The sequence below is a fragment of the Pan troglodytes genome, chromosome 2 (genome assembly GCF_028858775.2).
Source record: "Pan troglodytes isolate AG18354 chromosome 2, NHGRI_mPanTro3-v2.0_pri, whole genome shotgun sequence".
Lineage (NCBI taxonomy): Eukaryota > Metazoa > Chordata > Mammalia > Primates > Hominidae > Pan > Pan troglodytes.
Window position 1 is genome coordinate 156337917 of NC_086015.1, and position 27900 is coordinate 156365816.

General features: G+C 43.0%; 1 protein-coding gene and 1 long non-coding RNA gene across 2 annotated transcripts; one reads left to right on the forward strand and one right to left on the reverse strand.

The window, feature by feature from the left end:
- Nucleotides 1-12964: 12964 nt before the first annotated feature.
- On the reverse strand, nucleotides 12965-19375 carry LOC107970516 (uncharacterized). The gene is made up of 2 exons (XR_001713110.3): nucleotides 15572-19375; nucleotides 12965-13644 (listed from the first exon to the last, which is right to left on the reverse strand). It is a non-coding gene; the product is annotated as an uncharacterized LOC107970516 (long non-coding RNA).
- A 2543-nt stretch (nucleotides 19376-21918) lies between these two features.
- Nucleotides 21919-25489, forward strand: RAP2B (RAP2B, member of RAS oncogene family). The gene has a single exon (XM_063807275.1). The coding sequence runs from the start codon at nucleotides 23450-23452 to the stop codon at nucleotides 23999-24001; it is 552 nt and encodes a 183-aa protein (XP_063663345.1). The 5' UTR covers nucleotides 21919-23449; the 3' UTR covers nucleotides 24002-25489.
- The last annotated feature ends 2411 nt before the right edge of the window (nucleotides 25490-27900 follow it).

Sequence of the window (27900 nt, forward strand, 5' to 3'; positions counted from 1 at the left end):
AAATTTATAGATGAAAAAAATTGAAGGCCTGAAGAGGAGTGACATGCCTACATTACACAGCAAGTTAGTGTAAGAACCTAAATCGTAATTCCAGTGTTTTGATTCTAATCTGTGTCTAAAACCTTATAAAGCTGAAAAGCCCTCGGAAATTATGAGGCGGAAGAGTTCTCATGCTCTACTAACATTGTGTTCCAGAGAGGTCTTTTCTTAGGGTACAAACTAACTAAAATGGTGTTGTCATTGCTTTTGAATTGGAGGGAGTTGGCAGTCCACCTTCAGTCCTCAGTCCACCCTGAAGCCCACCTTCAGCCTGAAGCTTCTCCTGCTAGAGGAGGCCCTTCGAGTGCTACTCCAAAATAATTTGGAAAGTATGGATGCTTCCTGATGCTTTTATTGTACTGATAAGAACTCTGAGGCCTAGTGAGGTGAAGTAATCTGTGCACTGTCCAGGAAACTCAAGGGGAAATGTTAGAATGCATAGACTGGCAGCCCTTGGGCCGGGCGTGGTGGCTCACGCCTGTAATGCCAGCATTTTGGGAGGCCGAGGCAGGTGGATCACCTGAGGTCAGGAGTTCGAGACCAGCCTGGCCAACACGGCGAAAACCCGTCTCTACTAAAAATACAAAAATTAGCTGGGCGTGGTGGCGGGCCCCTGTAATCCCAGCTACTGGGGAGGCTGAGGCAGGAGAATCGCTTGAACCTGGGAGGCGGAGGTTGCAGTGAGCCAAGATGGCACCACTGCACTCCGGCCTAGGTGACAGAGAGACTCAGTTTAAAAAAAAAAAAAAAAACGGCCAGGCTTGGTGGCTCACGCCTGTAATCCCAGCACTTTGGGAGGCTGAGGCGGGTGGATCATGAGGTCAGGAGATCAAGACCATCCTGGCTAACATGGTGAAACCCTGTCTCTACTAAAAATACACAAAATTAGTCAGCCTTGGTGGCGGGCACCTGTAGTCCCAGCTACTTGGGAGGCTGAGGCAGGAGAATGACGTGAACCCAGGAGGCGAAACTTGCAGTGAGCCGAGATTGCAGTCACTGGACTCCAGCCTGGGCGACAGAGCGAGACTCCGTCTGAAAAAAAAAAAAAAAAAGATAGCCCTTCGCATTTTAAACAACTAAAAATTTGAACTAAAGTGGAGTTTTGAATTTATTTCCTGGAGGCTAAAGAAAAAGAGAAAAAACAATTCACACTGTCTACCAAGAGGAAACATCCAGCATCTAAAGAGAAAGTCATAGCCTTCCCTAAAATCAAACCCAGAGTTCTCAGTACTGTACATCTCACAAGACGTACACATTCTGCTAAAGTGTAAACATGTGAAGTGAATCACTCTACCCCTGAGTGCACATACATGTCTTTTTATGAGCTTTAGGCTATACAATTCTAAGGTCATGTAATATATATAAACAAATCAAATATTTTCTTAGTTACTCATCATTCAAAAATGACTGGACAGATTTCTTTTAAGAAAAGTGGATAATATTTTGGGGATGGTCTGGTTTCTATTATATGCACACATGAAATTCATTTTAGAGGCCCTAAAGACTATTACAATTTATAACCAGTCACCTTTTTGGAGGGACTATTGGTGAACCTCCCTTCTCTATTGAACATTGGAGACAGACATGCCCCCTTTGTATTCAGATGCTGCTATGCACAGATAAAACAAATATGGTTTTAGAAACATGCAGCAAAGATCAATAGAAGCCACAGGGCATTTATTAAACCACAGGCAATGAGTCACATAACAGCACTAGGGTAGTTCACTAATATTACACTTTTTTTTTTTTTTGAGTCGGAGTCTCGCTGTGTCGCCCAGGCTGGAGTGCAGTGGCACAATCTTGGCTCACTGCAACCTCCACCTCCTGGGTTCAAGCGATTCTCCTGCCTCAGCCTCCCGAGTAGCTGAGATTACAGGTGCCCACCACCATGCCCACCTAATTTTTGTATTTTTAGTAGAGACAGCTACTAAAATACTGGTCTTTTATCGGTCAGGCTGGTCTCGAACTCCTGAGCTCAGGTGATCCACCTGCCTCGGCCTCCCAAAGTGCTGGGATTACAGGCATGAGCCACCGCACCCTGCCTATTCCACATGTTTTAATGAATAAATCACTCAGGTTTATTAGATTCTCTCGCTTTTTTTTTTTTTTTTTTTAGCATGACCTGCTCCCCAACTCAGCTCCAGACCAAAGACCTCAACCTATTAGCCAGGTCTTACCAAAGCAGGGCAAACTCTATATTTATCTCATTATTTGAAATGATAACATAATTTTTCTCTTCATGGAATTGCCTTGCAAAATGGTGACTCTTAGCTGTAATAGTGAAACACTGTGCTGTAATTCTGGAATGGTAATTTCTCTTCACATCAAGGTCACTCCTCTCTGGAACGCTGTAGCTTAAAACAGGACAAGTCAGTGTGTACTCTGAGTGTAGGGCACTGAAGGGCACCTGAGCACATTCTCATTACCAAGTGTGACAGCTTACCCCCATTAGAAGTGGAAAGAAAATGGCTTTGGAAACTTAGATTTATGTAGGAATTCTCCTGAATCTTCCTCTGGGCTAAAAGATGCATATATGTACAGTTTACTATAGATAATTCCTAGGGTTCAATTGCTAATGGGTAAAAACTCAAGACCACTGGCATTGCTGGGAGACAGATGAACTCTAAATAATAAAGAAAGTGTGGAGTCAAGCCTCCAAGTGAGCAGCGAATATAATCAATGAAAAGCATCACTAGAGGGGAAAGAACGTTTGTGGGGATGGAACTTTCAGAGATCCATTCTTCCCTGGGAGCTTGTATCTGATTCAGAAGTAAAACCACAGTGGAATCACCGAACTTCTGTATGGGCCTGGCATCATCATGTTTTCAAAGCTAGATAAAGCCATCCAAAAATTAGAGAGCTCAAATAAAAATTAATATCCTTAAGTAGTGATGATCCTATTTTGTGAAAATGCCTTCTGTGTGTAGTTTATAATCTTGTGCATTGTTGCTATAAATTCTAATAAGAAATGGGTTTCCCTCATTCTGCCTCACCTATAAAGAGGGATATAGAAACAAGGTAAGGGGCTTCATCCCACTGGCTGTTGTCCAATTATTTTTTAATAGTCATTCAATAAATATTTTATAAGCTCCTCTTAGTACATGCAGGTATTTACTGATCTGGACACTGGGGATATAGACAATGTCCCTGTCCTCATTAGGCATATAGGAGAGCAAGCAAATTAATAAATAAAAAACATAATTACAGGCTCATGCCTGTAATCCTACCACTTTGGGTGAATACCTGGTGTTAGAAGTTCAAGACCAGCTTGGCCAACATGGCAAAAACCCATCTCTACTAAAAAATACAAAAATTAGCCAGGTGTGGTGGCATGTGCCTGTAGTACTGGCTACTTAGGAGGCTGAGGCATGGAATCACTTCAGCCTGGGAGCCAGAAGTTGCAGTGAGCCGAGATTGTGCCACTGCACCCTAGCCTGTGTGACAGAGTAAGACACTGTCTCAAACAAACAAAAAAGAAACATAATTACAGATTTGATAAGTGCAGTGTAACAAGATACATTGTGTGAAATGGGCTATAGCAGGGGGTGACAAATGTTTCCTGGGAAGGGCCATGTGGACTGTATGTGGGCTGTTCTATCTTTGTTGCCCCTACTCCACTCTACTGAAGAAGTCTAAAGGCAGCCATAGAGCCAATATACATGAATAGGCAGGGCTGTGTTCTAATAAAAGTTTATTTATTGACACTAACATTTGAATTTCTTACAATTTTCACGTCATTAAATATTATTTATTTTAACCATTTTTTTAAAAAAAGGTTAAAACCATTCCTAACTCATGAGCTGTACAAAAACAGAGGATCAGATTTGGCCTGCAGACATGCCCTCTATATTAACTTCTGGCTACAGGGTTCAGGGAGAAGGGAATGCTGTTGACATAGATAGAGGTTGCTATGGCCTCTCTGAAGAGGTAACGTCTTAATGTATGAGAGGAAACCAGTTATGGGAAGAGCTGAAAAGAGAGTACCCCAGGCTGAGAAAACAACAAATGCAAAGACCCTGAAGCAGTTGGGGCTCCTAGAAACCACATGTTCTATATAAAAATTTATTAAGAGACAAAACAGTTAAGCTGAAAACCTTTAAAAATAGGTCTTACTGTATTTGTGGGTATTGATCCCTGGTCATTAGGTGACAAGTGTTGGAGAAAGGGATGCCATAGGGCATAAATAATCCTTCAGTGAAATTGTATAGTCTCTTCCTGTAATTGTCTCCAGCAAAGAATAAAAGGTTGATTTTTCCCACCTTGCATATGATTACTTAGCAGAGTTAAGAGAAGAATCATTTAAAATCTTTGTGTCAATTAAGATAAATTATCTTATAGAAATGGCAGACATTTTTCCTTGAATTATTTTAATTTACGTCTGTACCATTGAGCAGGATTTGTAGTTAAGTTACATGTACAGATGAATGAAATATTCTTATTTCTGTATACATTTAAAAGTCTATTCATCAGGCTGAGCGCTGTGGCGCATGCCTATAATCCCAGCACTTTGGGAGGCCGAGGTGGGCAGATCTCTTGAACTCAGGAGTTTGAGACCAGCCTAGGCAACATAGTGAGACCTCATCACTATTTAAAAAAAATTATTTTCAGTCTATTCATCAGTGTTTTACTTACATATGAAAGGCGTTTATGCTACCACAGACTTGTAAACTGGCTCTCTGGGCAGTATGATTGGAGATATCCATAAAAATGAATGATGAATAGATATGTCCAAATATTAATACTAATAATATAGTGGCTTTTCTGAACCCATACTTCATTTGTGATTTCAAAGCTTGGCATAAGAAAAAAAAAAAGAAAAAGATTACTTGCAGAGTCACCTTATGTAGGAGAGAGATGATACTTCTGTCTATATTTTGAATCTGTGACAGAAATCCAAATCTTACCCAGATGCTGGTAAAGAGGAACATTTTCTTCATTTGAGAAATAATACCCACAGAACACACCCATCTGTCTGTTGTAAGAAAATGTCCAAGTCACATGTTTATCAAAAAAACCCAAAGTGTTAGTGAGAGCTAAAACATGCCCAGAAAAAAAATTCAAAGAAAATAGTGGGTAATAGTGTTTTAAAATGTGTTCCTGGTGAAAATGGTATCTAGGGTGTCTATTACATAAAACGTGCCTCCTAATATATTACATTTACAATGTTAAAAGTCTTAAAAAGATGACTATGAGATTCGTCTCAGATGTGAAACAGAAAAATCTTGAAAGATCTCACAGAAAAATGTTGAATGATATCATGAAACACTTGGTGTCTATTTCAAATTTTTACCAGGTGAACAAACATACCTTAGTCTGCGTAGAAACTTTTACCTTTGTTACCTTGCATCACTGAATAGTTTAAGGACTTCTGATGTGTAGGATTTTGAGCATTTTAGGTTTTATAATGGGTTATGATAATCTTTGGAAATAACTTCAATTAAATTCAATAATCACTTATCTAATGCCCTATAGGGTCCTAAATATGAAATAAGACTGAAATAATTCTCCAAGATTTCATGTTCATCAGAGAAAACAATTTCAAAGAACTCCGATTTGAAGCAGGGAAATTAAAAGCTGTAATAGAGAAAGTGCTAAGGGAGGAGAGGAAGGAAATGGTTAATTTTAACAGAAGAAATCTAGGATGTTTCATAGATGAGCTGGCATTTGAGCTGAGCCTGCAACAAATGAAAATGCAAAGGGAAGCATTTTAATACATGGGAAAACATTTTATATGTTTTTGAGCAGGAAGTGGTCTGGTCAGTTCTGATTGCTTTTGTTTTTCACATTAAAAATTGTAAATACATAAACTTATAGAAAAGTACTTATATTGTAAATGTTCAACTTCAGTATTTTTCTGAAACAAATATGTGTATGACTCCCTTCCTCCCAAGTTAAAAGAAAAGAAAAGCATTAACAGAATCCCAGAAGCCAGTCCTCAAATTAGGGCTGGCTTCATGGGTGTCTACAACTTGAGCAATTGCACAGAGCCTGGTACCGAGAAGGGTCCTCTGCTTGGTTTTATGTTCTGCTGTTGCCATCTTGAAATTCATAATAATTTTTGAATAGGGGATCCTATATTTTTATTTGGCATTGGGCCCCACAAATTATGTAGCCTTTCCTGCCCCCAATCCTCATTCTACAACATATCCAAATGCAAAGTTCCTCCTATGGTGCTAATCATTATTCTTTGATTTCCTTAACAGTTTACTCTCTACATGTCTGAACAAAATAGTTTAATTTTGCCTTTTATGAATGTTATAAACAGAATCATACAGCATGTCTTCTGTTGTGTCTGGCTTTTTTCACTCAACATTATGTCTTTAAGAGTCATCCATATTATGATTCATTCATTTTCCCAGTTATGTTTTCTGAGCTGTATCTACCAGAATTACATAGGATTGATTGGTACATGGGGGAGAGCAAGACTGGAGGCAAAGAGACCAGTTAGGAGGTAGGGCTAATTGGCAATAACCATGGTGAGAGCCTGGGATCCATAAATAATAGCAGAGGACATCTCTTCTCTCTAGAAATCAGTATTTCAAAACCCTCAGACTTTTAGAACTACTGCAGATATAAAACAAACTTAAAAATCTAAATCAACAGCAACAACAATGCAAAAGCCCTGCCTTGGGGCAAAGAAGTAGGCCCTGAGTATCCAGCAACAAATGATAGTGAAGACAGTTCAGTTAACTGAAAATTATTCCCAGCATGCTACGTTGACCAAGAAAAAAAGGAGTGTTCTAACTGAATATATAATTAGATAGAATAAACACACATAAATGTGTTTGTGTATATGTGTTTACACACACATATATGTGTGTTATACACTTATATATGCACACTTCTTTTCTGGCATGAAAGCACTGAGGTATAGAAGTAGCATAAGATAAGAAATAATAAAGTAATTTTTTAAAAGTGTAAAGAAAAATAGTAGAGATGATCTGAGGCTGTGTAGCAAAGTTGGCAGCAGTTGCAGTCACGGAGTCTGTGAATGGAAATGGATGCGGCAATGGAAAGGGGCAAAGGGCTAGAGACAAAGCAAAATAAGACTGGAAAACTCTGCAGAGTGTGTGACAGACAATCATCTTCACCACATCCTCCCCATATCAGTCATTCAGTAATGGAGGTGCATTCCCCTAGTGGGACATATTAAAATCACCTGAGGCCTTCTAGTGGAAGACAAGGCCCATTTACATCAATAGGTCAATATTTTATTTAGTTGGTAGCCCACTAAAGACACATCAGACCGACCATTCAACATTCTGAGAAAGACATTCATTATTAAATGCAAGTGACCTTAAATAACAAACCATCCTCACTGCAGTAGGGTGCCAAGGCAATGTCATAGAGCCAGCTGTGTACAATGACATGTATACTACACTAGTTCCAGCAAAAAGCAAAGGGCAAAGACATTTTTTTAATTGTGCTAATCTTAAACAAAAAAAGGAGTTTTAAAAAGAGTAAAGTAAACCTGTGAAAATGAACATGAACAATTCATATGTGTCCAAATTCTTCGTCACATGGCCCTCTCCACAGGGTTGCCTGGATGTCTGGAAGAAGTGGAAACTGGATTCCCCAGAGTGGGAAATGCAAGAGAGACAGAGCCCAGGACAAAAGCTGCTGTCTTTTTTTATAGCCTAATCTTAAAAGTGGCATACCATCACTTATGTCATGATCCATTGATCATACAGACCAACCTTATACACCATGGGTAAAGGCGATTCAAAGGTATGAATGCCAGCAGGTAGTGAGATCGGTAGGGGCCATCTTGAAGACTAGCTACCATAGAAATTAAGTTGTCCCAAATTTTACATCTAGAAAGTCAAATTTTTTACTTTTACTTTTATTATTTTTTTTTGAGACAGAGTCTTACTCTATCGCTCAGGCTGGAGTACAGTGGTGTGATCTCGGCTCACTGCAACCTCCGCCTGCTGGGTTCAAGTGATTCGCCTGCCTCGGCCTCCCCAGTAGCTGGGATTACAGGCATGCACCACCATGCCCAGCTAATTGCAATTCCAGCACTTTGGGAGGCTGAGGTGGGTGGATCACGAGGTCAGGAGTTCGAGACCATGCTGGCCAGCATGGTGAAACCCCGTCTCTACTAAAAATAGAAAGACAAAATTTAAAAGTAAGTCTGTTAGACTAAAAATCTAGTGCTCTTTTTACTATGAATTGTATGTCAGGACTCAAAAAATGTAAAAAAAAAGTTATGTTTTTGGCAGATTTCTATGTAACTGAAAGTTGACAGCTGGGTATGGTGGCTCATGCCTATAATCCCAGCACATTGGGATGCTGAAGTGGGAGGATGGCTTGAGTTCAGGAGTGCAAGACCAGCCTAGGCAAAAAGACCTTGTCTCTACAACAAATTAAAAGGAGCAGTGGCTCACGCCTGTAATCCCAGCACTCTGGGAGGCCGAGGCGGGTGGATCACAAGGTCATGAGATCAAGACCATCCTGGCTAACACGGTAAAATCTGGTCTCTACTAAAAATACAAAAAAATTGGCCGGGTGTGTGGCGGGCGCCTGTAGTTCCAGCTATTCGAGAGGCTGAGGCAGGAGAATGGCATGAACCCAGGAGGCGGAGGTTGCAGTGAGCCAAGATTGCGCCACTGCACTCCAGCCTGGGCGACAGAGCGAGACTCCGTCTCAAAGAAAAAAAAAAATTAGTGGGCATGGTGGTGCATGCCTGTAGTCTCAGCTGCCCAGGAGGCTAAGGGGGGGAGGATCATTTGGGCCTGGGAGGTTGAGGCTGCAGTGAGTCGTGATCATGCCACTGCACTCTAGCATGGGTGACACATGGAGGCCCTGTTTCAAAAAGCATAAAATATTTTTTAAAAGTTGAGTTGGTAAAAACTATGCAACCAAACTGGAAAACAAATAAAGCCTTTTAAATGTATTTTTTAATGAAAAGATAAATGATTGTACCTCTTGCCCAATATTTATTGCATGGGCATGAAGAAATGATGTGCAAATTCAATAGAGAGAAAAATACTGAGTTTCTGAAGAGTGATTTAGGGTAGACACTATAGTCTGGCTTACTCAACACCATTCTCCTTTTATTTCTCCTTTGTCTCCCTCCACTATAGAAGGTGGAAACATTAAATATTAATTTTCCTAGCCTCCCTTACAGATACAAGGGCATTCAATGCAGTACCAGCCAAGAAATGTAACTGAAAGTGTCCTGAAGTTTGTGCTTGTGCATTCTTCATTCCACCTTCCCAGGCCATCTTTTTCCTGCCACAAAAACAGACTACATTTCTGGGACAGCAATTCTCTTCACTGAGCAATTGGACCAAGGCCAATTAGTCCAGAAGTCCTTTTTCAGGCTTCTTGTTATGTGATAAATATTTACGTGTTTAGTCCCACCACCCTTAGTTGGTGTATCAGTCTGTTTTCACGCTGCTGATAAAGACATAGCTGAGACTGGGTAATTTATAAAGAAAAAGAGGTTTCATGGACTCACAGTTCCACGTGGCTGGGGAGGCCTCACAATCATGGCAGAAGGCAAAAGGCATGTCTTACACGGCAGCAGGCAAGAGAGAATGAGAGCCAAGTGAAAGGGGAAACCCCTTATAAGATCAAGAGCTCTCATGAGACTTATTTACAACCTGAGAACAGTATGGGGGACCCGCCCCCATGATTCAATTATCTCCCACTGGGTCCCTCCCACAACATGTGAGAATTATGGGAGCTATAATTCAAGATGAGACTTGGGTGGGGACACAGCCAAACCATATCAGTTGGGTTTCCTGATAAGTGCAGCCATAAGTATTTCTAATTCCTTCAGTGTGAGATAACTTTAGAAGACATTAAAAATAAACCCAGCAAATTCTATAAAGATGAAGTGGGAGAGGGGTGTTAGAAAACTTTTGTGGCTTGTAGAAAACTTCTTTCTAAACAATTTCCCATGTAACCTAATTTCCTGTATTATTCTAGCTTAGGGGTAAGAAAATAACAATGATATATCTTATTTTTATTATTTTGCCTTAGTCTGTAACAGTGCAGGAAGTCCAGGCCTCCTTAATTCCTCACGAACAGCACCATTATGGTGGTCTATCTTGCCCTTTCCCTGACCAGCCTCCCTGGTTGTTCTATGTATTGGACCATTGCTTTTCTTTACTCATTATATTGAGGTCTTTGCTGCAGCTGCCAATGCCCAGTGTGACTGCTTGCTGCCCTAGAGGTCTATCACAGACCCCCTGTGACTGCTGTAGCCATCAAAGCTGCAGACCATGGCATGGCATGTTGCAGAAGCTATGGGACCCAATGCTGCTGGTATCTTGTAATTTCAATGGTTAAAATGTCTTGCTATTCTATTACAGTCTCTTTCCCCCACATAGACTTATTGGGGAAATTCCAAAGGATAATCTAAGATGTAAACTCTACTTTAGACAGACATCTCCCTTTCTCTTTTATGCTTTCTGTTGTCCTTGAATCATACTTATGAGCCTCAACGATCTTCCCTTCTCATACCTCCCCAGTGGTAACTTGAACCTTTACAGAATGGTCTATTTCCTGGCTTGATTTCCTTGTCCTAGACCTTCCTTCCCTGACTTGCCTGCATCCCAGAATGAAATAAACTTAGGCTCAAGCTTGATACATGAAAGTCATATAAAGTTGGTTCATTGTAACTGTTTTTTTTTTTTTTGAAGCAGGGTCTCACTCTGTCACCCATGCTGGAGTGCAATGGTGTGATCTCGGCTCACTGCAACCTCTGTCTCCTGGGTTCAAGTGATTCTCATGCCTCAGCCTCCTAAGCAGCTCTTAAGTAGCTGGTGGCGCATGCCACCATGCCCAGCTAATTTTTTATATAATTTTAGTAGAGACAGGGTTTCACCATGTTGGCCAGGCTGGTCTCGAATTCCTGACCTCAAATGATCCACCCACCTCGGCCTCCCAAAGTGTTGGGATTACAGGCATCAGCCACCTTGCCCAGTCAGTCTAATGTAACTTACAGCTTTACACATTCAATAAAATTTTATTTGGGCTAGGCATGGTAGCTCATGCCTGTAACCCTAGCACTTTGGGAGGCCAAAGCAGAAGGACTGCTTAAAGCCAGGAGTTTGAGACTAGCATGGGCAACATGTCAAGACCCCATCTAAAAAAAAAAAAAAGTTTATTTGAATTAAACAGAATAAGAATATGCTGACAGTTTAATATTTAGGAAATTGTATGTTACTAGAGTATGCTAGAGTGTAGTGTAGTACCCAAAGTATAAATAATGCTTGGAAAGTCAAAGATATTTTCTCTTGTCATACCCAACCTCCTTGAACCATTTTTACTTACATTTGATGAAGGATCTTTTCAGAACCAGAGGCTTATCTGAGGATAACGATATATCCTGTTTTCACACAATTATTCAGCTCATCTAGAGGAAACATTGTGGTATCTGTGAACATTATTTCTATCTCCTAGCCACCAAATATTAACTCCCTGTGTTAGCCTATAAAAAAAAAGTTTTATTCAAGATAGAAAATTGTACTGCATATGAGGTTTAATGCAGAAGTAGGTTTATCAGGCATGTAATATTTAGGAATTCTCACCCCATTATTATAATGAATATACAATTTTAAATACTGCTTATGCCTGGTATTCTAGTCAAATCAAACACGAACAATTTAGAGAAAATAGCCTGAAATCATGTCAGCATAAGTACCTTTTAAAAAATTTTTCGGGTAAAGATTTTGTAGCCTTGAGAGAATAAGTCATTTCCGAATGCTTATTGGGACATACTTTGGAAAGTATGCTAGGACATACTTTGGAAAGAATAAGGGGCAGATTTCTTTTAAGCCTCAGGAAAAATTTTGAGCAAAAGAGATAGAAGCCTGGGTGCAAACTGACAAAGAAAGCAGAAATGTGTTAGTGATGCAGAAGTCACTGCTGGTGCTTTGAATGGTGCTGACACATCAAAGGGCACTGTTTGCAACAAAGAGGAAGATAATTTCTGGAGAGGGACAAAACCATTTGGGAGAATGCAGCTGATGCCCTTGATTCACTGGTTAATTGTGCAGATGGGCAACCATATTCTGCCGCCCCAGAGTTCATGAACCTGAACATGCTTTATCCCACCTGCAGGACAAACAGGCAAACAACCCCAACCAGGCTGCCCTAAGGGGCTTTGTCAAGAAAGCAACTGCCTGGACAACTTTTAACCTCGGTAGCATTGAGACAACTTTAACATAAAAAATATAAATATTATATTACCCCAAACTATTAAATAAGAGAGAAAAAATGTTAAGGTATCTCTCTTATTTCCTGACCAGTAGTTTATAGAATACCTGAGGCCTACATTGAGTGGCAAGTTAAAACAGGCACAAGAAAACTAGACCTATGGAATATATAAAATAATTCTATGATAAAAAGACAAGAAGACTGTTAACCAGAATATTAATTTTTTGTTTTTGGGTAATTTGTTATTTTTACTTTGGTTTTTTTTTTCTTTTCTATACTTTCCAAATTTATTACAGTAAATACATACTAGTTATCTAATGAAGAGAATATAAATATTTTTCTTTCTTTTTTTTTTCTTCGAGTCAGTCTCGCTCTTGTTGCCCAGTCTGGAGTGAAATAGCACGATCTCAGCTCACTGCAACATCCACCTCCCGGGTTCAAGTGATTCTCCTGCCTCAGCCTCCCGAGTAGCTGGGATTACAGGTGCCCACCACCATGCCTGGCTAATTTTTGTATTTTTAGTAGAGATGGGGTTTTACCATGTTGGCCAGGTTGGTCTCTAACTCCTGACCTCAGGTGATCCACCCACCTCGGCCTCCCAAAGTGTTGAGATTACAGGCGTGAGCCACCACGCCCGGCCTAAATATTTTTCTTACTGTGACAGAACAACTCAGACAACAGCAATGTTTTCTAAACAAATACTCAACTACTCAAAAAAAAAAAAAACAAAAAAAAAAAACTGAATCTCTGAGAGTTTAGGTAGTCAAGGTTTTATTGTAATTTAGCATGTAATAGAAAAAGAAACTCCAGAGACATAGTTGAGACAGTTTTACTGAGTTCATCCAATTTCCCATTAGTAATTGAATTAGTAATTGACTTACACAAGTCATAAGTTGATGTGCATATTTTCACTAAGGGTATGAGCATATAGTTCATTTTATAAATATTTATTTGTTTGTGTGGAAAAAAAGCCTTCAGAAATTTTAAGATAATCTGATCTGACAGATTTAAGAATTGCTAGTATCCTTCTTAATAAAAACAAAAAAACCTGAATTGGCATCTTCACAAATTTCTGTAACCCAAATTTAGCAGCCTGGCAACTTTGTGCTGCACTGCACAGTCACTGTTAGAAACAGCTTTATTATTACTCAGATTCCCAAATTCACACATGGTCTCCCATCTTTCAGCAGGTGCCTTTCCATTTTTATTTACAGAGAGAATGTTATTTGCAATGGGAACTCTCACCTTTTCACCTTCTTGGCTCCAGCTGCTTTTCAGGTCTCTTGGCTCTTCTTTCCTGTTTGAGAAGGGGGATGCTTCTTCATCCTTGCCACCAGAGTTCTCACACCTGTCCTTACACTTTCCTCAGAAATTTCTATTCAGTGGAAATTCTGTTGCTTGGATTTCAATCTTGCCATCTTTACTGATGCTCTCCTTTCAGTGGAAAAACAAACCAAAATTTAACCATTAAAAATAAAACCCTAACAATGCTAGAAGAAAACATTAAATTGTATAAAATATCTTGGAATGTGAGGGGTCTTCCAATTTGTAGCAAGAAATTCACAAAGGAAACTCATAAAGGAAGAGATCAATATATTCAAAATAGAAATTAAAAAGAAACTAAATAAAAAAGCATAAACAAAAGTCTAATAACAAACTTATAAAGTTATTTGTGAGGCATATGATTGACATGGGACTAGTTTTCCCCTATATAAAACCATAATCCATAATCAACAATTACAAATCAATAAGAAAAAGATGTTAGAAGTACAATAAAAAAAAAAGGCAGATACTGGCCAGGCACAGTGGCTCACACCTGTAATCTCAGCACTTTGGAAGGTTGGGGCAGGTGGATCACTTGAGGCCAGGAATTTGAGACCAGTTTGGCCAACATGGTGACACCCTGTCTCTACTAAAAATACAAAAATTAGCTGGGTATGGTGGCACATACTTGTAGTCCCAGCTACTGGGGAGGCTGAGGCAGGAGAATCACTTGAATCCGGGAGGCAGAGGCTGCAATGAGCGGAGATTATGCCACTGCACTCCAGTCTGGGTGATAGAGTGAAACTTAACTGTTGAGAAGAAATTTTAAATGATTTATGTAAAAATAGCAACCATACAGAATTACAGTCATATTGGTTGAAATATACTATGTGAGTGATCATTTTACTATAACTTATGGCCAAGAGTTGTGATTCTATCTAATGACAGATTAGTAGTTTATTTTGACTAAAAGAACCTTCAGAAACAAAGATTTTTTTCCCCTCAGTACACAGTTTAGAAATTGGCAAACTATGGATCTGTGGGCCAAATGCAGTCCACTACCTATTTTCATAAAGTATTACTGGAACACATCTATTTACATATTTTCTATGGCTGTTCTCATGCTACAAGGTGCAACAGAAATGTGTAGGTGCAACAGAGATGGTATGACCTGCAAAATCTGCAGTATTTACTATCTGGTCCTTTACGCAAAAATGTCTGAACTGGTTTTTTAGGATATTTAGCTTATGTGAAACACAGAAATATTTGTTCAGTTTTCCAGGATCATGTCTTGTTAATTTCACATTATAGTCTACAAGGCAATAGGTATTTTAAAAATGTAAATTCCTTGACAGAAAGAATTTTATTTTCATATTTTGTGGTAATATGTTCATATTACAATAGTTGAATAATAGAGCAGTAATTTCCATTTTACATGTGTTTTAAAATGGATTTAGAGAAAACTTCAAAAGATTTACAAACTTCTATGACAGAACTGAATATAACAATCACAAAATTATTTAAATAGCCTGAATACTGCAGTATTACGTGTTACTGTCTTCTTTTTTTTATTTTTTGAGACAGAGCTTTGCTCTGTACCCAGGCTGGAGTGCAGTGGCATGATCTCGGCTCACTGCAACCTCCACCTCCTGGGTTCAAGCAATTCTCCTGCCTCAGCCTCTCAAGTAGCTGGGACTACAGGTGTGCACCACCACACACAGCGAATTTTTTTTTTTTTTTTTTTTTTTTTTAGGGGTTTTGCCATGTTGGCCAGGCTAGTCTCAAACTCCTGGCCTCAAGTGATCTGCCCACCTTGGCCTCCCAAAGTGCTGGGATTACAGTCATGAGCCATCACACCCAGCATGTGTTATCTTCTTAAGACCCATACACACAGTCTTTTCTTTTAGCTTCTGATTGCTAGATTATGTAACAAGTGGCCAGTAAAACAGAACTCCTATTAGGCAGATTCCTTAAACCAGACCCTGTGGCTGGCTTTTGAAGGAAAACTTACAAAGGAAACTTCTTTTCCCCCAAAGGAAATTGGGGGAGTTGATGTCTCATTTGTCTCCATCAAAACCACAAAGTTTGAAAGACTTACTGGAGCCACTGCTGCAGAAAGGGTGATAGGCTTCAATCGTACATCATGGCAAGCAGTGGATTGCTGTCCCTGTGTGTCCGGAATTGGTGGGTTCTTGGTCTCACTGACTTCAAGAATGAAGCCGCGGACCCTCGCGGTGAGTGTTACAGTTCCTAAAGGTGGTGTGTCCGGAGTTTGTTCCTTCTGATGTTCGGATGTGTTCGGAATTTCTTCCTTCTGGTGGGCTTCGTGGTCTCGCTGGCTCAGGAGTGAAGCCACGGACCTTCGCGGCGAGTGTTACAGCTCCTAAGGCGGCGCATCTGGAGTTGTTCGTTCCTCCCGGTGGGTTCGTGGTGAAGCTGCAGACCTTCGCAGTGAGTGTTACAGCTCATAAAGGCAGTGTGGACCCAAAGAGTGAGCAGCAACAAGATTTATTGCAAAGAGTGAAGGAACAAAGCTCCCACAGTGTGGAAGGGGACCCGAGCAGGTTGCCAATCCTGGCATGGGCAGCCTGCTTTCATTCTCTTATCTGGCCCCACCCACATCCTGCTGATTGGTAGAGCTGAGTGGTCTGTTTTGACAGGGCGCTGATTGGTGTGTTTACAATCCCTGAGCTAGATATAAAGGTTCTCCACGTCCCCACCAGATGAGCTAGATACAGTGTCCACACGAAGATTCTCCAAGTCCCCACCAGAGTAGCTAGATACAGAGTGTCGATTGCATTCACAAACCCTGAGCTAGACAGGGGTGCTGATTGGTGTGTTTACAAACCTTGAGCTAGATACAGAGTGCCGATTGGTGTATTTACAATCCCTGAGCTAGACATAAAGCTTCTCCACATCCCCACCAGACTCAGAAGCCCAGCTGGCTTCACCCAGTGGATCGCGCACCGGGGCTGCAGGTGGAGCTGCCTGCCAGTCCCGCGCCGTGCGCCGGCACTCCTCAGCCCTTGGGGTGGTCGATGGGACTGGGCGCCCTGGAGCAGGGGGCGGCGCTCCTAGGGGAGGCTCCAGCCGCACACGAGCCCACGGAGTGGGTGGGAGGCTAAGGCATGGTGGGCTGCAGGTCCCGAGCCCTGCCCGGCGAGAAATCGAGTGCAGCACCGGTGGGCCGGCACTGCTGGGGGACCCAGTACACCCTCCGCAGCCGCTGGCCTGGGTGCTAAGCCCCTCATTGCCCGGGACCGGCAGGGGGCTGCTCCGAGTGCTGGGCCGCCAAGCCCACGCCCACCCGGAACTCCAGCTGGCCCTCAAGCCCCTCGCGCAGCCCCGGTTCCCGCTCACGCCTCTCTCTCCACACCTCCCTGCAAGCTGAGGGAGCCGGCCCCGGCCTTGGCCAGCCCAGAAAGGGGCTCCCACAGTGCAGTGGTGGGCTGAAGGGCTCCTAAAGTGCGGCCGAAGTGGGAGCCCAGGCAGAGGAGGCGCTGAGAGCGAGAGAGGGCTGTGAGGACTGCCAGCACGCTGTCACCTCTCATCTGCAGAAGAAAAGGGGGCTCCTTTAATCTAGTGGTGGTGAGAAGAAAGTGAGAGGAAAATTCCTTTTTTTTTTTTTTAAGACAGAGTCTCATTATGTCGCCAGGCTGGAGTGCAGTGGCGCAATCTCGGCTCACTGCAACCTCTGCCTCCAGGGTCCAAGTGATTTTCCTGCCTCGGCTTCTTGAGTAGCTGGGACTACAGGCATCCGCCACCACACCCGGCTAATTTTTTGTATTTTTAGTAGAGACGGGGTTTCACCATGTTGGCGAGGATGGTCTTGATCTCTTGACCTCGTGATCCACCCGCCTTGGCCTCCCCAAGTGCTGGGATTACAGGCGTGAGTCACCGCGCCCGGCAGGAAAATTCTTTTTAATGCAACAGTGCAATTTCTCTCATTCTTGCTGTATTTGGTTTTCTGGAACAGAAGGTTGTGAGGAGACAAATCTTAAACAGACTATTAATTTATATGTTGAGATCATTATTTAATATTAAACTGTTAAACAACAGCTTTGAGACATAGCTATTTTGATTCTCCTATTTGTTTTTGCCTGTAAAAAAGTTTATAGAAAACTTGATTTTAAGAGGTTATTTAATTTAAAATTTAAGACTCTTCTACACACTTTCCTTTGAAGAATAATTAAAATAGGAAAAAAGAATCAGAGTACAAGTTATATAGGCAGACACTGAAATTAGAAAACTAGGCAGATCTTTGTCTCTCCTAGTTATCATGCTAGGATTTTAGGACACTGTTAAAATATAAAGACATGAAATCTCATTACAAGTAATTGTTCTTACAAAATGGCTTCCCAAAGTATAATATGAATAGTATATAGTAGTGTGAAATAATGTGTAATATGTTGTCTACCCAAAGTGTATCTGAATAGTATGAATAGTATGAAATGATAATGATGGTTTGGTTGATGTACAAAATATTTTTAGAGACATTACTGAAGATTATTTAAAAAGGACCACTGATAAAGTAAAATATCCTAAGCCTACTAGTGGATATGTGGTCATGTTATAATATATTCAGTTACTTAACACATATTGAGAACACAGTAAGGCACAGTTATTCTCACACTTATACCTCCACTTTATTTATTTTTTTGAGATGGAGTCTCACTCTGTCACCCGGGCTGGAGTGCAGTGGCACAATCTCTGCTCACTGCAACCTCTGCCTCCCAGGTTCGAGTGATTCTCCTGCCTCAGCCCCCCCAAGTAGCTGGGACCACAAGCATGTGCCACCACACCCAGCCAATTTTTGTATTTTTAGTAGAGATGGGGTTTTGCCGTTTTGGCCAGGCTGGACTCAAACTCCTGACCTCGTGATCTGCCCGCCTCGGCCTCCCAAAGTGCTGGGATTACGGGTGTGAGCCATTGTGCCTGGCCTACTTCAGCTTTCAAATAATGATATATGGTCACTATCAACTTACCTTTGATGCTTTCAAAATTAGAATTTGTTTAGAATTTTTTGTTTACCTATAGGTGACACTAACTAAAACTATGAACATTTTGAAACAAACCTCCACTTACCTAGTACAAATGAAAAGAACAAGCGGGTAGTTATTTTCTTGAGGACGTAAAAGAGTCACATTCTAAGAAATCTAATTCTTTCAAGGCCCAACCTGTGTATCTTGGAAGGAGGTCACTCTGTGAGCAAAGGTTAGGAATGGGACCCCTGTTTATGCAAAGTATCAAAGTTAAGCTGTCTCTTCCTGATAGCTTTTATGTTAGATTGTTTTTCAAAAATGCCTTTCCACATAATCTGAAAATGTCTTCTTCAGACAAAAGGTTTATCCATTGGATGCTTTGGTATCTTTCCTCAAGATAGCACTGATTTAGTGTTTTCACCCCAATAAATGAAGACTTTGATCACTCCAGCATCTTTGTGACTCAGGGAGACAGACTGACACATTAGTATACATTTTTCTGTGGATCGAAAACATGTTATGTCTTATCAAGGATTGATATGATCTTCTAACACAAATAGAGTTTGGAAAAGGATAAAATACCATTCACACATTCATTAATAAATATTTGAGGGCTTTCTACGGTACTAAGTGCTGTGAAGGACAAAGGTGGCTCTAAAGATAAACTAGACATGGACCTTGCCCTTGAGTATTTCACATGGTGCTTAAGGTGACCAGACTTAGTTATGTAAATGTAATAATTATAGTACAGGATAGATAATGTTTCACGCTGTGAGTGGGGGTAAAAATATTCCTAACAAATTTTACATGAAGAAATGATCAACCCTAAAAATTTGTACACTGGGCCGGGCACAGTGGCTCATGCCTCTAATCCCAGTACTTTGGGAAGCTGATGTGGGCAGATCACCTGAGATCAGGAGTTCGAGACCAGTCTGGCCAACATGATGAAACCCTGTCTCTACTAAAAATACAAAAATTAGTTAGGCGTGGTGGCACGCCCCTGTAATCCCAGTTACTCAGGAGGCTGAGGCTGGAGAATCACTTGAACCTGGGAGGCAGAGGTTGCAGTGAGCTGAGATCGTGCCATTGCACTCCAGCCTGGGTGACAGAGCAAGACACTGTCTCAAAAAAAAAAAAAAAAAAAAAAAAAAAAAATTGTACATTTTTCATTGCTTCATTTGAAATCCCAAAGCTCCAATATAAATCTTTCTGTGGAAGACCATCTGAATGTAATAAAAATTGCTATTGAAGAATCCCTAATAAAAAGTATTCAAATTGTGGCATCTTTCTGGTACTGAGGAGGCCATAAAGGTTCAGTAATACCCATCCACATGGCTACCTAGAGTCTTAGGAATGGTCATTTCTCAAGGGACTGTCAGGCTGTCTGGGTCTGAGCAGTAATTTGATGCACGTATGGGGTGCTGCAGCTTTAGAAACATGTTTCCGTCTATTATCTGTTAATTATTATCCCTCTGGACAGCCTGGCACATGGTAAGGGCAGCTAAGACAGCAGGGTCCTAATTCTGCTCAGCTCTCTCTGCTGTAAAATGATTGATTTGGTGACCGGATTTTCTCCAAGGTTCCTTGTGTAGGTAGGTGCGTAGGGCAAATTATATTATCACCATTTTATAGAAAGGGAAACTAAGGTTAGGAGAGCTTAAGTGACTCGCCTAAGGCCTCTGGTAATAACTGATATCCAATACTTGAGATTAGACTTCAGGCCCAGAAGGACAAAGCATCTGCTTCTATATCACACTCAGAACCACACCTAATATTTGTGGTTAAGAGTACCAATAGAGGCCCACATAGCATTAACCTAAGTATTTAAGTCATAAGTCAAGATAACAAATTGTTAAACAAAATATGATCTGTCCTCCCACCTTGACAAATACCTCCTACACGGAGCTGGATGGCCAGTTGTGAACTATGAATTCCTGGACTTCTCTAAGGGCCAGGCTGGAAGGTGTCATGGAGGATAAAGCTGATGGCGAATGATCCCTCTTCCTGCATTACGAGGGGCCCAAAGCACCTGGGAGTGCACACCTTAGCCCACAGGTCCAGCTACTGTCCACACCCCAAAGAAGAGCTATTTCTTGGACACAGGAGTGAGTTCAGAGTCCCGACCAGATCCTGAAAGTGAACTTGGCACCATTTGGGCAGAGCAGTCCAGAGTTCTGACTACATGGAGCGTACGTAGTCTAGAAGAGGGTCAGGCTCCAGTTGGGCCATCAGCCTGACCGGAAGAGGGGCACTGCCAGAGGAGAGCCAGAGGGTGGCTGTGGGCGGAGGTCCCTCTTGGGTTTAAGAGCCAGTCTGATCACACAGCCTCTAAAATCACTCTAAGAAAGAATAACATACCGGAACATTCATGTGACGGGTAAGTATGGTCCAGTGGTTATGAGACTAGGTTCTGCAGGCAAATCCCTGGGTTGGAATCTTAGGTTGGCCACTTTCTAGTTGTGGCATCGCAGGCAAATTATTGATCATCTCACAGCCTCAGTTTCCTCATCTTTAAAATGGGTAAATAATTATTATTATGAGGAGTGACAGTATATGTAAAACGCTTGGTGGACATTACACATTGGGTGGATGTTGACAGGGTTCTCTCCAGCTTAGGCGAGTTTGCCTCTGAGAGGTTTTTCTGGAGAATTATATAAGCTTCATAACATCCAAGCACTCTGACAGTCAAGGTGAAAGTCTCCTCTCTCTACTAAACGATGGGGTGAGGCGCAGGTGTGGGCACCACCCACCCCACCCAAGGCATCAGGGGCAGCCCACGTCCCGCCCGGTTCTGTGCCCAAGGACTTCACACTGCAGACGTGCACGGAAGCAGCTTCGGCCAGGGGTTTGGAGGTTAACTAGCAAACGCGCGTGAGTCACGGCGGCACTAGGAACTGAAACCGTGTTAGCCATGCCCAGGTTTACCCTCCGATGCGGACGGTGAAACCAGGGAGCAGTGACATCAGGACGGGGAGCCAGCGCTGACGCAGCTCCACCGCCTCCCTCCCCACCCCGCACCCGCCGCCGCCGCGCTCAGCCTGCAGACAGGTCTTGACATCCCTCCTCAGCGAGGAGCGAGGGAGTCGGAACAAGTCGGGGCATCTCCCTTGCACCTCCCGGGAGCGCCAGCCCAGCCAAGTCTAGCGATTGCCCGGCCCGCCAGCGAAGATGCTTCCTCTGAAGCAGGCTTGGACACTCCCCTACCCCTCCGGGTGAAACGAATTCCAAGTGGCCCATTTCGGCTCCTCGCCCCCTCCCACTCCCTGCAAAAAAACTTGGCAACTCTGCGGTTCCTTGCGGACCAAAACCTGTAATTAGCCCTTTGTGCTCCCTTTAAGGGGCAGTCGTGACTGGAAACCGAGGAGTCAGACTCTCGAAAACACCAACAAAGAACTATATTTAGTTCTGAGCTCTCAGCCTAAATGCCTCTTATTTTTTCACTTTTACTTCAAAACGCCAGGGTTGGGGAAGTGGGAGGCAGAGGGTGTGGGAGCAACGGAGAAAGAACAGCTGTGCCTCCGCCTCTCCGCTCAATCTCTATAAATAACCAATCGCCAGCGGAGGCTACTTTTTAGCCAATGAAGCGCCCCAAACTGATAAAGCCTTGGCGGCAGCCAATGAACAACACTTAGGGGTGTCAGACTCGCGCCCCGAGACCAATGAGTGCAGAGTCTGGGAGAGGTAATTTGAGCTAGAGTGTGGGTGTGTGGTGCAAAAGCTTCCTACTTCCAAGCCCAAAAACCTGCTCTGCGACTGAGCATGCCCTGAACTAACTGCGGGCGCCCTGAGACTTCTGGATTGGGATGTAATCCGGTCTCCGGGTTTTGACCGCACCCGAGCGGGGAGGTGGGTACGACCCGCGGGACCCTGCCCCGAGAGAGCTGCAGGTACCAGAGGCTACCCCTTTCCTAGTCGGAACAGTATCTCAGACTTGGAGTACCTCCTGTTTTCTTTGTGCAAGGCTGCAGTGCACAGAGTCGGTCAGAGAAGACAGAGTAGCGTTTCTGTGGCGAACGGTTTAGAAAAATCTATGGGGCAGGTTTGCTCCGCCGGCTGCTCGTGCATTCCACGGCACCCACAGGACTTCGGGTTTCCGGCCCCCAGACACACGCCCGCCCGGGGCTGGGTGAATGGCGTCTTTGGGCCTTTGATAACGGCAGTTGGCAAGACCACAGCCTACTCCATCCCTGAGGCGGCCCGCCGCGCCCACGTGCTTCTCGCAGAGCCGCCGCCCTTGTCCACCACTCCCACAGCTGTAAAATAAAGCGGCCTGCATGCTTCCTACAGCGCTTTCCTCGCTCCCATATACGCACACACACCCCATCTTCCAGCCAGTTCCTAACTCGCGCCACTCCCCAAATCGGACTCAAATCCGGAGCCCCGCCCACGGCCCCGCCCCCTCCCGGCCCCGCGGAAAACCAGGAGCGGCCGCTTGGGCAAGGCACGGCCGGAACGCACTGGGCATGCTCGCCGGGGAGGGGAGGGCCGGGCTGCGCGCGGCGAGTAGGAAGCCCTCGCCCAGTAGAGGCTGTGGGAGAGAGCGCGATGGGCCGCGGCGGTGGGCGCACGTTCCGCGGGGACTCATGCCACGCGCGTCCCGGCCCGACGCGCAATTAGCAGCCACCTCCGCAGCCCGCCGCCACCGCCTCCCTGCCCTCCCGGGCTGCCGCAGCTAGGAGCTCCAGCCGTCGCCTCGCGCAGGCTGCGGGCATTGTCCTCTCGGTTCGCCGCCCGGGCTGCTGCTGCCGCCGCGGACTGCTGCGGGGCCCGGACCCGCGCCCCAGGGATACGCCGCCGCCGCCGCCGCCGCCGGCCGGCCCGGCGCCCGGCCTCCGTTCGGTGGTTTCCGCCCTGCGTTCTCTGGGTTGCTCTCTCCTGGGTTTTTCCTGCGTAGCTGAGGAAGGGGAAGAGAAGTCCAGCCGCCAAGCCCAGCCTTCCCCGGCGCGCAGCCCCGACGGGGCCGCGGCAGGCGCGGCGAGAGCGCTGACGGAGCCATGAGAGAGTACAAAGTGGTGGTGCTGGGCTCGGGCGGCGTGGGCAAGTCCGCGCTCACCGTGCAGTTTGTGACGGGCTCCTTCATCGAGAAGTACGACCCGACCATCGAAGACTTTTACCGCAAGGAGATTGAGGTGGACTCGTCGCCGTCGGTGCTGGAGATCCTGGATACGGCGGGCACCGAGCAGTTCGCGTCCATGCGGGACCTGTACATCAAGAACGGCCAGGGCTTCATCCTGGTCTACAGCCTCGTCAACCAGCAGAGCTTCCAGGACATCAAGCCCATGCGGGACCAGATCATCCGCGTGAAGCGGTACGAGCGCGTGCCCATGATCCTGGTGGGCAACAAGGTGGACCTGGAGGGTGAGCGCGAGGTCTCGTACGGGGAGGGCAAGGCCCTGGCTGAGGAGTGGAGCTGCCCCTTCATGGAGACGTCGGCCAAAAACAAAGCCTCGGTAGACGAGCTATTTGCCGAGATCGTGCGGCAGATGAACTACGCGGCGCAGCCCAACGGCGATGAGGGCTGCTGCTCGGCCTGCGTGATCCTCTGAGGCGGCCACCGCGCGCCGGCCGCGCTCTGCGCACAAAAGCCAAACGCATCCGACTCTCTAAATGTGATTTATTTCTTGCTTTGAGATTGGAGACCACTTTGCATTGGCCAGGGTGTCTTGGGAGCCCGGCTGGCCTCCGCGGCCGGCGTCCCCTGCCTCCACCCTGTGCCCGAGGGGGTGTCCGGTCCTGCCCATCCGATACTCTGGTGGAAATGTGGCTCTTTGCAGCATTTACGTTTCTCCCTGATTTTGGTTGATGCATATTTCCCCGTTTAAGTAGCCGTTAGGGCGCAGTATCGGCAGCTTGACACCCACCAAGCAAAAGTTTCAGCCTGGAAAAAAAATGGGGGGGAGGGGTGGAGGAAAAGGAGGGGGAGAAGGTGGAAATGGTTTTGTTTTTTTGTTTTTGTTTTTTCTATTTTCTTTCTTTTTTTTTTGGTCAACAGCCGTTTTTCTAGTTCCAAGTTTTAAATACATGGAAGGAAGTCCGGGAGAACCATATGAAGGAGCAGGAGGAGAGGAAGAAACTTTTTTTCCTTGTTTTCCAGGAGTAGCTGGAAATTAAGATCGGGTTCCTTTTCTGCCAGCTTGGAAGGGCAACCCCATGACTGATTGCGATTCTGAGGATGTCTATGCAAAGTTGGATTCTTGTTACAGTGTATCCAATCTGAAGTATTGCACATCTGAACTGGGACTGTTAACACTGATGCCAATACAGTGTGGGGTGCCAGAAAGTGTCTGCTGATATTTGTGGAAAAAAAATCTATTTTGTTTACCTACTGTATCAAAGGGGAGTCTGGGGGAGAACGGTAGTATTTTTTTTTTTTTATCAGCTGTGAAAAAAATGTTACAGATCTGCACATTTTCGTGTGTACTATGGTGTGTGTGTGTGTATGTGTGTGGTGTGTGTGTGTTTTAAGTTTAGCCTTTTGTTTTTGTTTTTTGGTTGGCAGTAACCGATTTTAATGACTAGCTTTTAAAAATACAGTACAAAGACTTTGTAAATGTGATTCAGGGCCCCCAGCACCCCTGTGTCTGCAGAGTGCCTTCAAAACTCAGCTGTTCCAGCCGGTGCCAACCTGTGAACTTCCCACCATATCCCAGAATCTGCTATTCCCCAAACCACTTCCCAGTTTCCTTTCAGTAATCTTTCTGAAGGAGCCAGGACAATAGGGCCTGTTGTTTAGTGAATTTCTTTATTATTTTCAGCCTTTAAAATGTAATTTCCATCTCTTGCAATGAATTTGTTTCCCTTTTTTTTGCTTCATTTTGTTTAAATTTTCAGGTATTTAGCTCCCCTTTCATATTATTTTAAAATTTTTTAATTACCTGTTGTAGGGTGTTCCTCCAGAAGCAAAGAGCAAAATTTTACTGTTGTGATGTACCAATTCTAACTAATTGTAATTTTTAATTTCATGCGTTTAATCATTGTCTCTTCATTTTAAGACTTTTAATACAAATGTCATTTTTAAAGAAACAAACCCAAAACTATTGTTTGTGTTTCTGTGTTTCATATTCAGTGATTTAATACAGTATCATGGCTGAGGTGGATGGGGCAGGTGCATGATACTCTTCAGAGCTATTTGTGAAATTTTAAAGACAGAAGTGTTTCAGTGACAAGTTGGATGACACTACTCCCAACTTTTTAAATTTGGAGAAAACCATCAAGGTCAAGGAAGCCCTGGGTATGGCCATTACCATCTGATTAGAAGATGAACAGTTATTTTGAATCTGATCTGACATGGAACAGTTTACCTCATTGTATGTAGGGAACAAGAGAACCCATCTATTAAAATTGCCTTAGATCTGGGAAAGTAACCATCCTTCTGGCAAAGTAGGATGGCACTTTTAAGTTTTTCTTCCTTTTTTCCCTCTGTTTATATTGCACATCAAGTCAAAAACATGTTTGGGAAAGATGGTTTTCAATTCTGAAGTTATACCTAGTGATGTTTTTTGCAGTACATTTGAATGGATTGTAGACACTGCCTCAACCCTTTTGAGGTTTTGATTTGGAAATAGATTTAAAAGAAAACAGGCTAAGATAATATCCTTGTTCTCATTTACACCCTGCAGTTTGGACCACATTTGACCTCATAAGTTTTTCCTTTTAACAGTAGGAGGCAGTGTGAGCTTTTTATTTTTTATTTTTCTTAAGGTGGTCTACATATCAAGAGAGTACTTGGTATACCTTAGGTCTATGAAGTGTAGCTGAAATCTGAAGAGTCTTGACAAAGGGATTTACACCCTTGACAAAACCAAAAGAAATTAACAGGCTACAGGTTTCTTTAAAGCTGTGTTAACATATCTTGCCTTAAAATGTGTGTGTGTGTTTTTGCTTTGCTTTTTTTTTTTTTTTTTGCCCAAGAGGCATCTCAGTACTCCAGCAATGGAGGAAGAATAGAGAATTTTGCCTGGCAATGGTCCTACTGCCATTTTTTTTTTCCCACTCTGATCTCACTTAAGTTTGATATCAAACACAATTGGGAGGCAATAGTATCAATATCCTAAATGTAGAAATTAAAAGATACTGTATAATTTTATGCCTTTGCAAAGATTCTTCTTGTATTTGAATAAATTCAGTTGCTAAAGTAGATCCAAAGTGTTAAAAATGCTGAAGTCATGTCAAGTACTGTCTGGAGGGTTTTTTTAAGAAAAGGCATTTGGCATTTAACTGTCTCTTGTTTTATTTTTAAGTTTTTGGAAACCTTTTGACGTAAAATGCTGCCAAGTATCTAAGAAATGTATATACTGACAGAAGATATTTGAAAGTGGAAAATTGGAAATGAAATATGTTGCTGGGTGCGTTAATCACCTCCGCCCAGGATTTAGTCACTTGCAGGACCTCTTTATAGGTCTAGGATGGCAGAGCAGAAGATTTTAATATGCTTTTATTAAGTGATGTAAAATAAATGCTTTTTGGATTATCAATGAAAGCAATTTTATGTGTGCCTGAAGCAAGAAAATAGCGTTTTTGGTTTTATCTCATATTTTCTTGGCAAAATTGAGAGAAATTAGGAACACTGCTATTTTTTTCTTAAAAATGTTTTTAAGAATATGTTCGTTTCTTTGACTATTAAGAACCCCTTGTGGTATTAGTGTGTGAAGAGATAAGGGCATTTGTTTCAATGAAAAAGTTAGTGTTAAAGGAAGTGAGTCAGGGAGGGCGGAGTTTGTTGTAAGGCAATCACCTGTCAGAACAGAAATTGGGTGGGAAAGGAGTCTTTATCTTGGGGAGCAAAAGCTGACTTTTAAACTTGACCCCTGCTGTTTTTAAACAGCTTTTCCTTTTGGTCTCTGACAGTCAATCCAGGTTTTATGTTATTTCAAAAGCGTTATTTTTGTCCTCCTTTTTAAATAGCTTCAGGAAAGTTAAAGGTATCATCTTAGGTCTAACACTCTCTAGTCTTTGAGAGTTACGGTTCTTTCGTAGAACAATTTCCATGTTGTTAACTGTTGTAGACTTAATTGAATCACATTTTGGGACCAGATGTATTTGGGTATAGAATTCTTTAAATGTATGGGACTTCATGCTTTCTGATTACGTAATATTTCCTGTAGTTGGGAATCCTAGAATGCCTGATCTATTTTATCTGTTCAGGTAGTTTTGTTATTGTACCCTCTTTTGGGTCATATTCTAGTATTTCTCACAGTGGGTATGAGAAACAGAAAGCTATATGTAGCAGCTGGTCTTGAGAAGTAGAAGCACCTTAACTGTCATAAGAGCATAGATTTTTTTTTTTTTCACAACAGCTGGAATAAGTTCCTGCATTATAAATATGAAAGGAACCAAGATTTAATTTGGAGATCATCACTGTTAAAACGATACCAAACATTTGTCACAGTGTCTTATTTGGGGAAAGTTTGCTAATATACATTTTGTCTGTGAAAATATAGTAAAT

What these genes read in the sequence shown, in the direction of transcription:
- RAP2B (XM_063807275.1), top strand. Translation starts at nt 23,450, where the DNA reads ATGAGAGAGTACAAAGTGGTGGTGCTGGGCTCGGGCGGCGTGGGCAAG.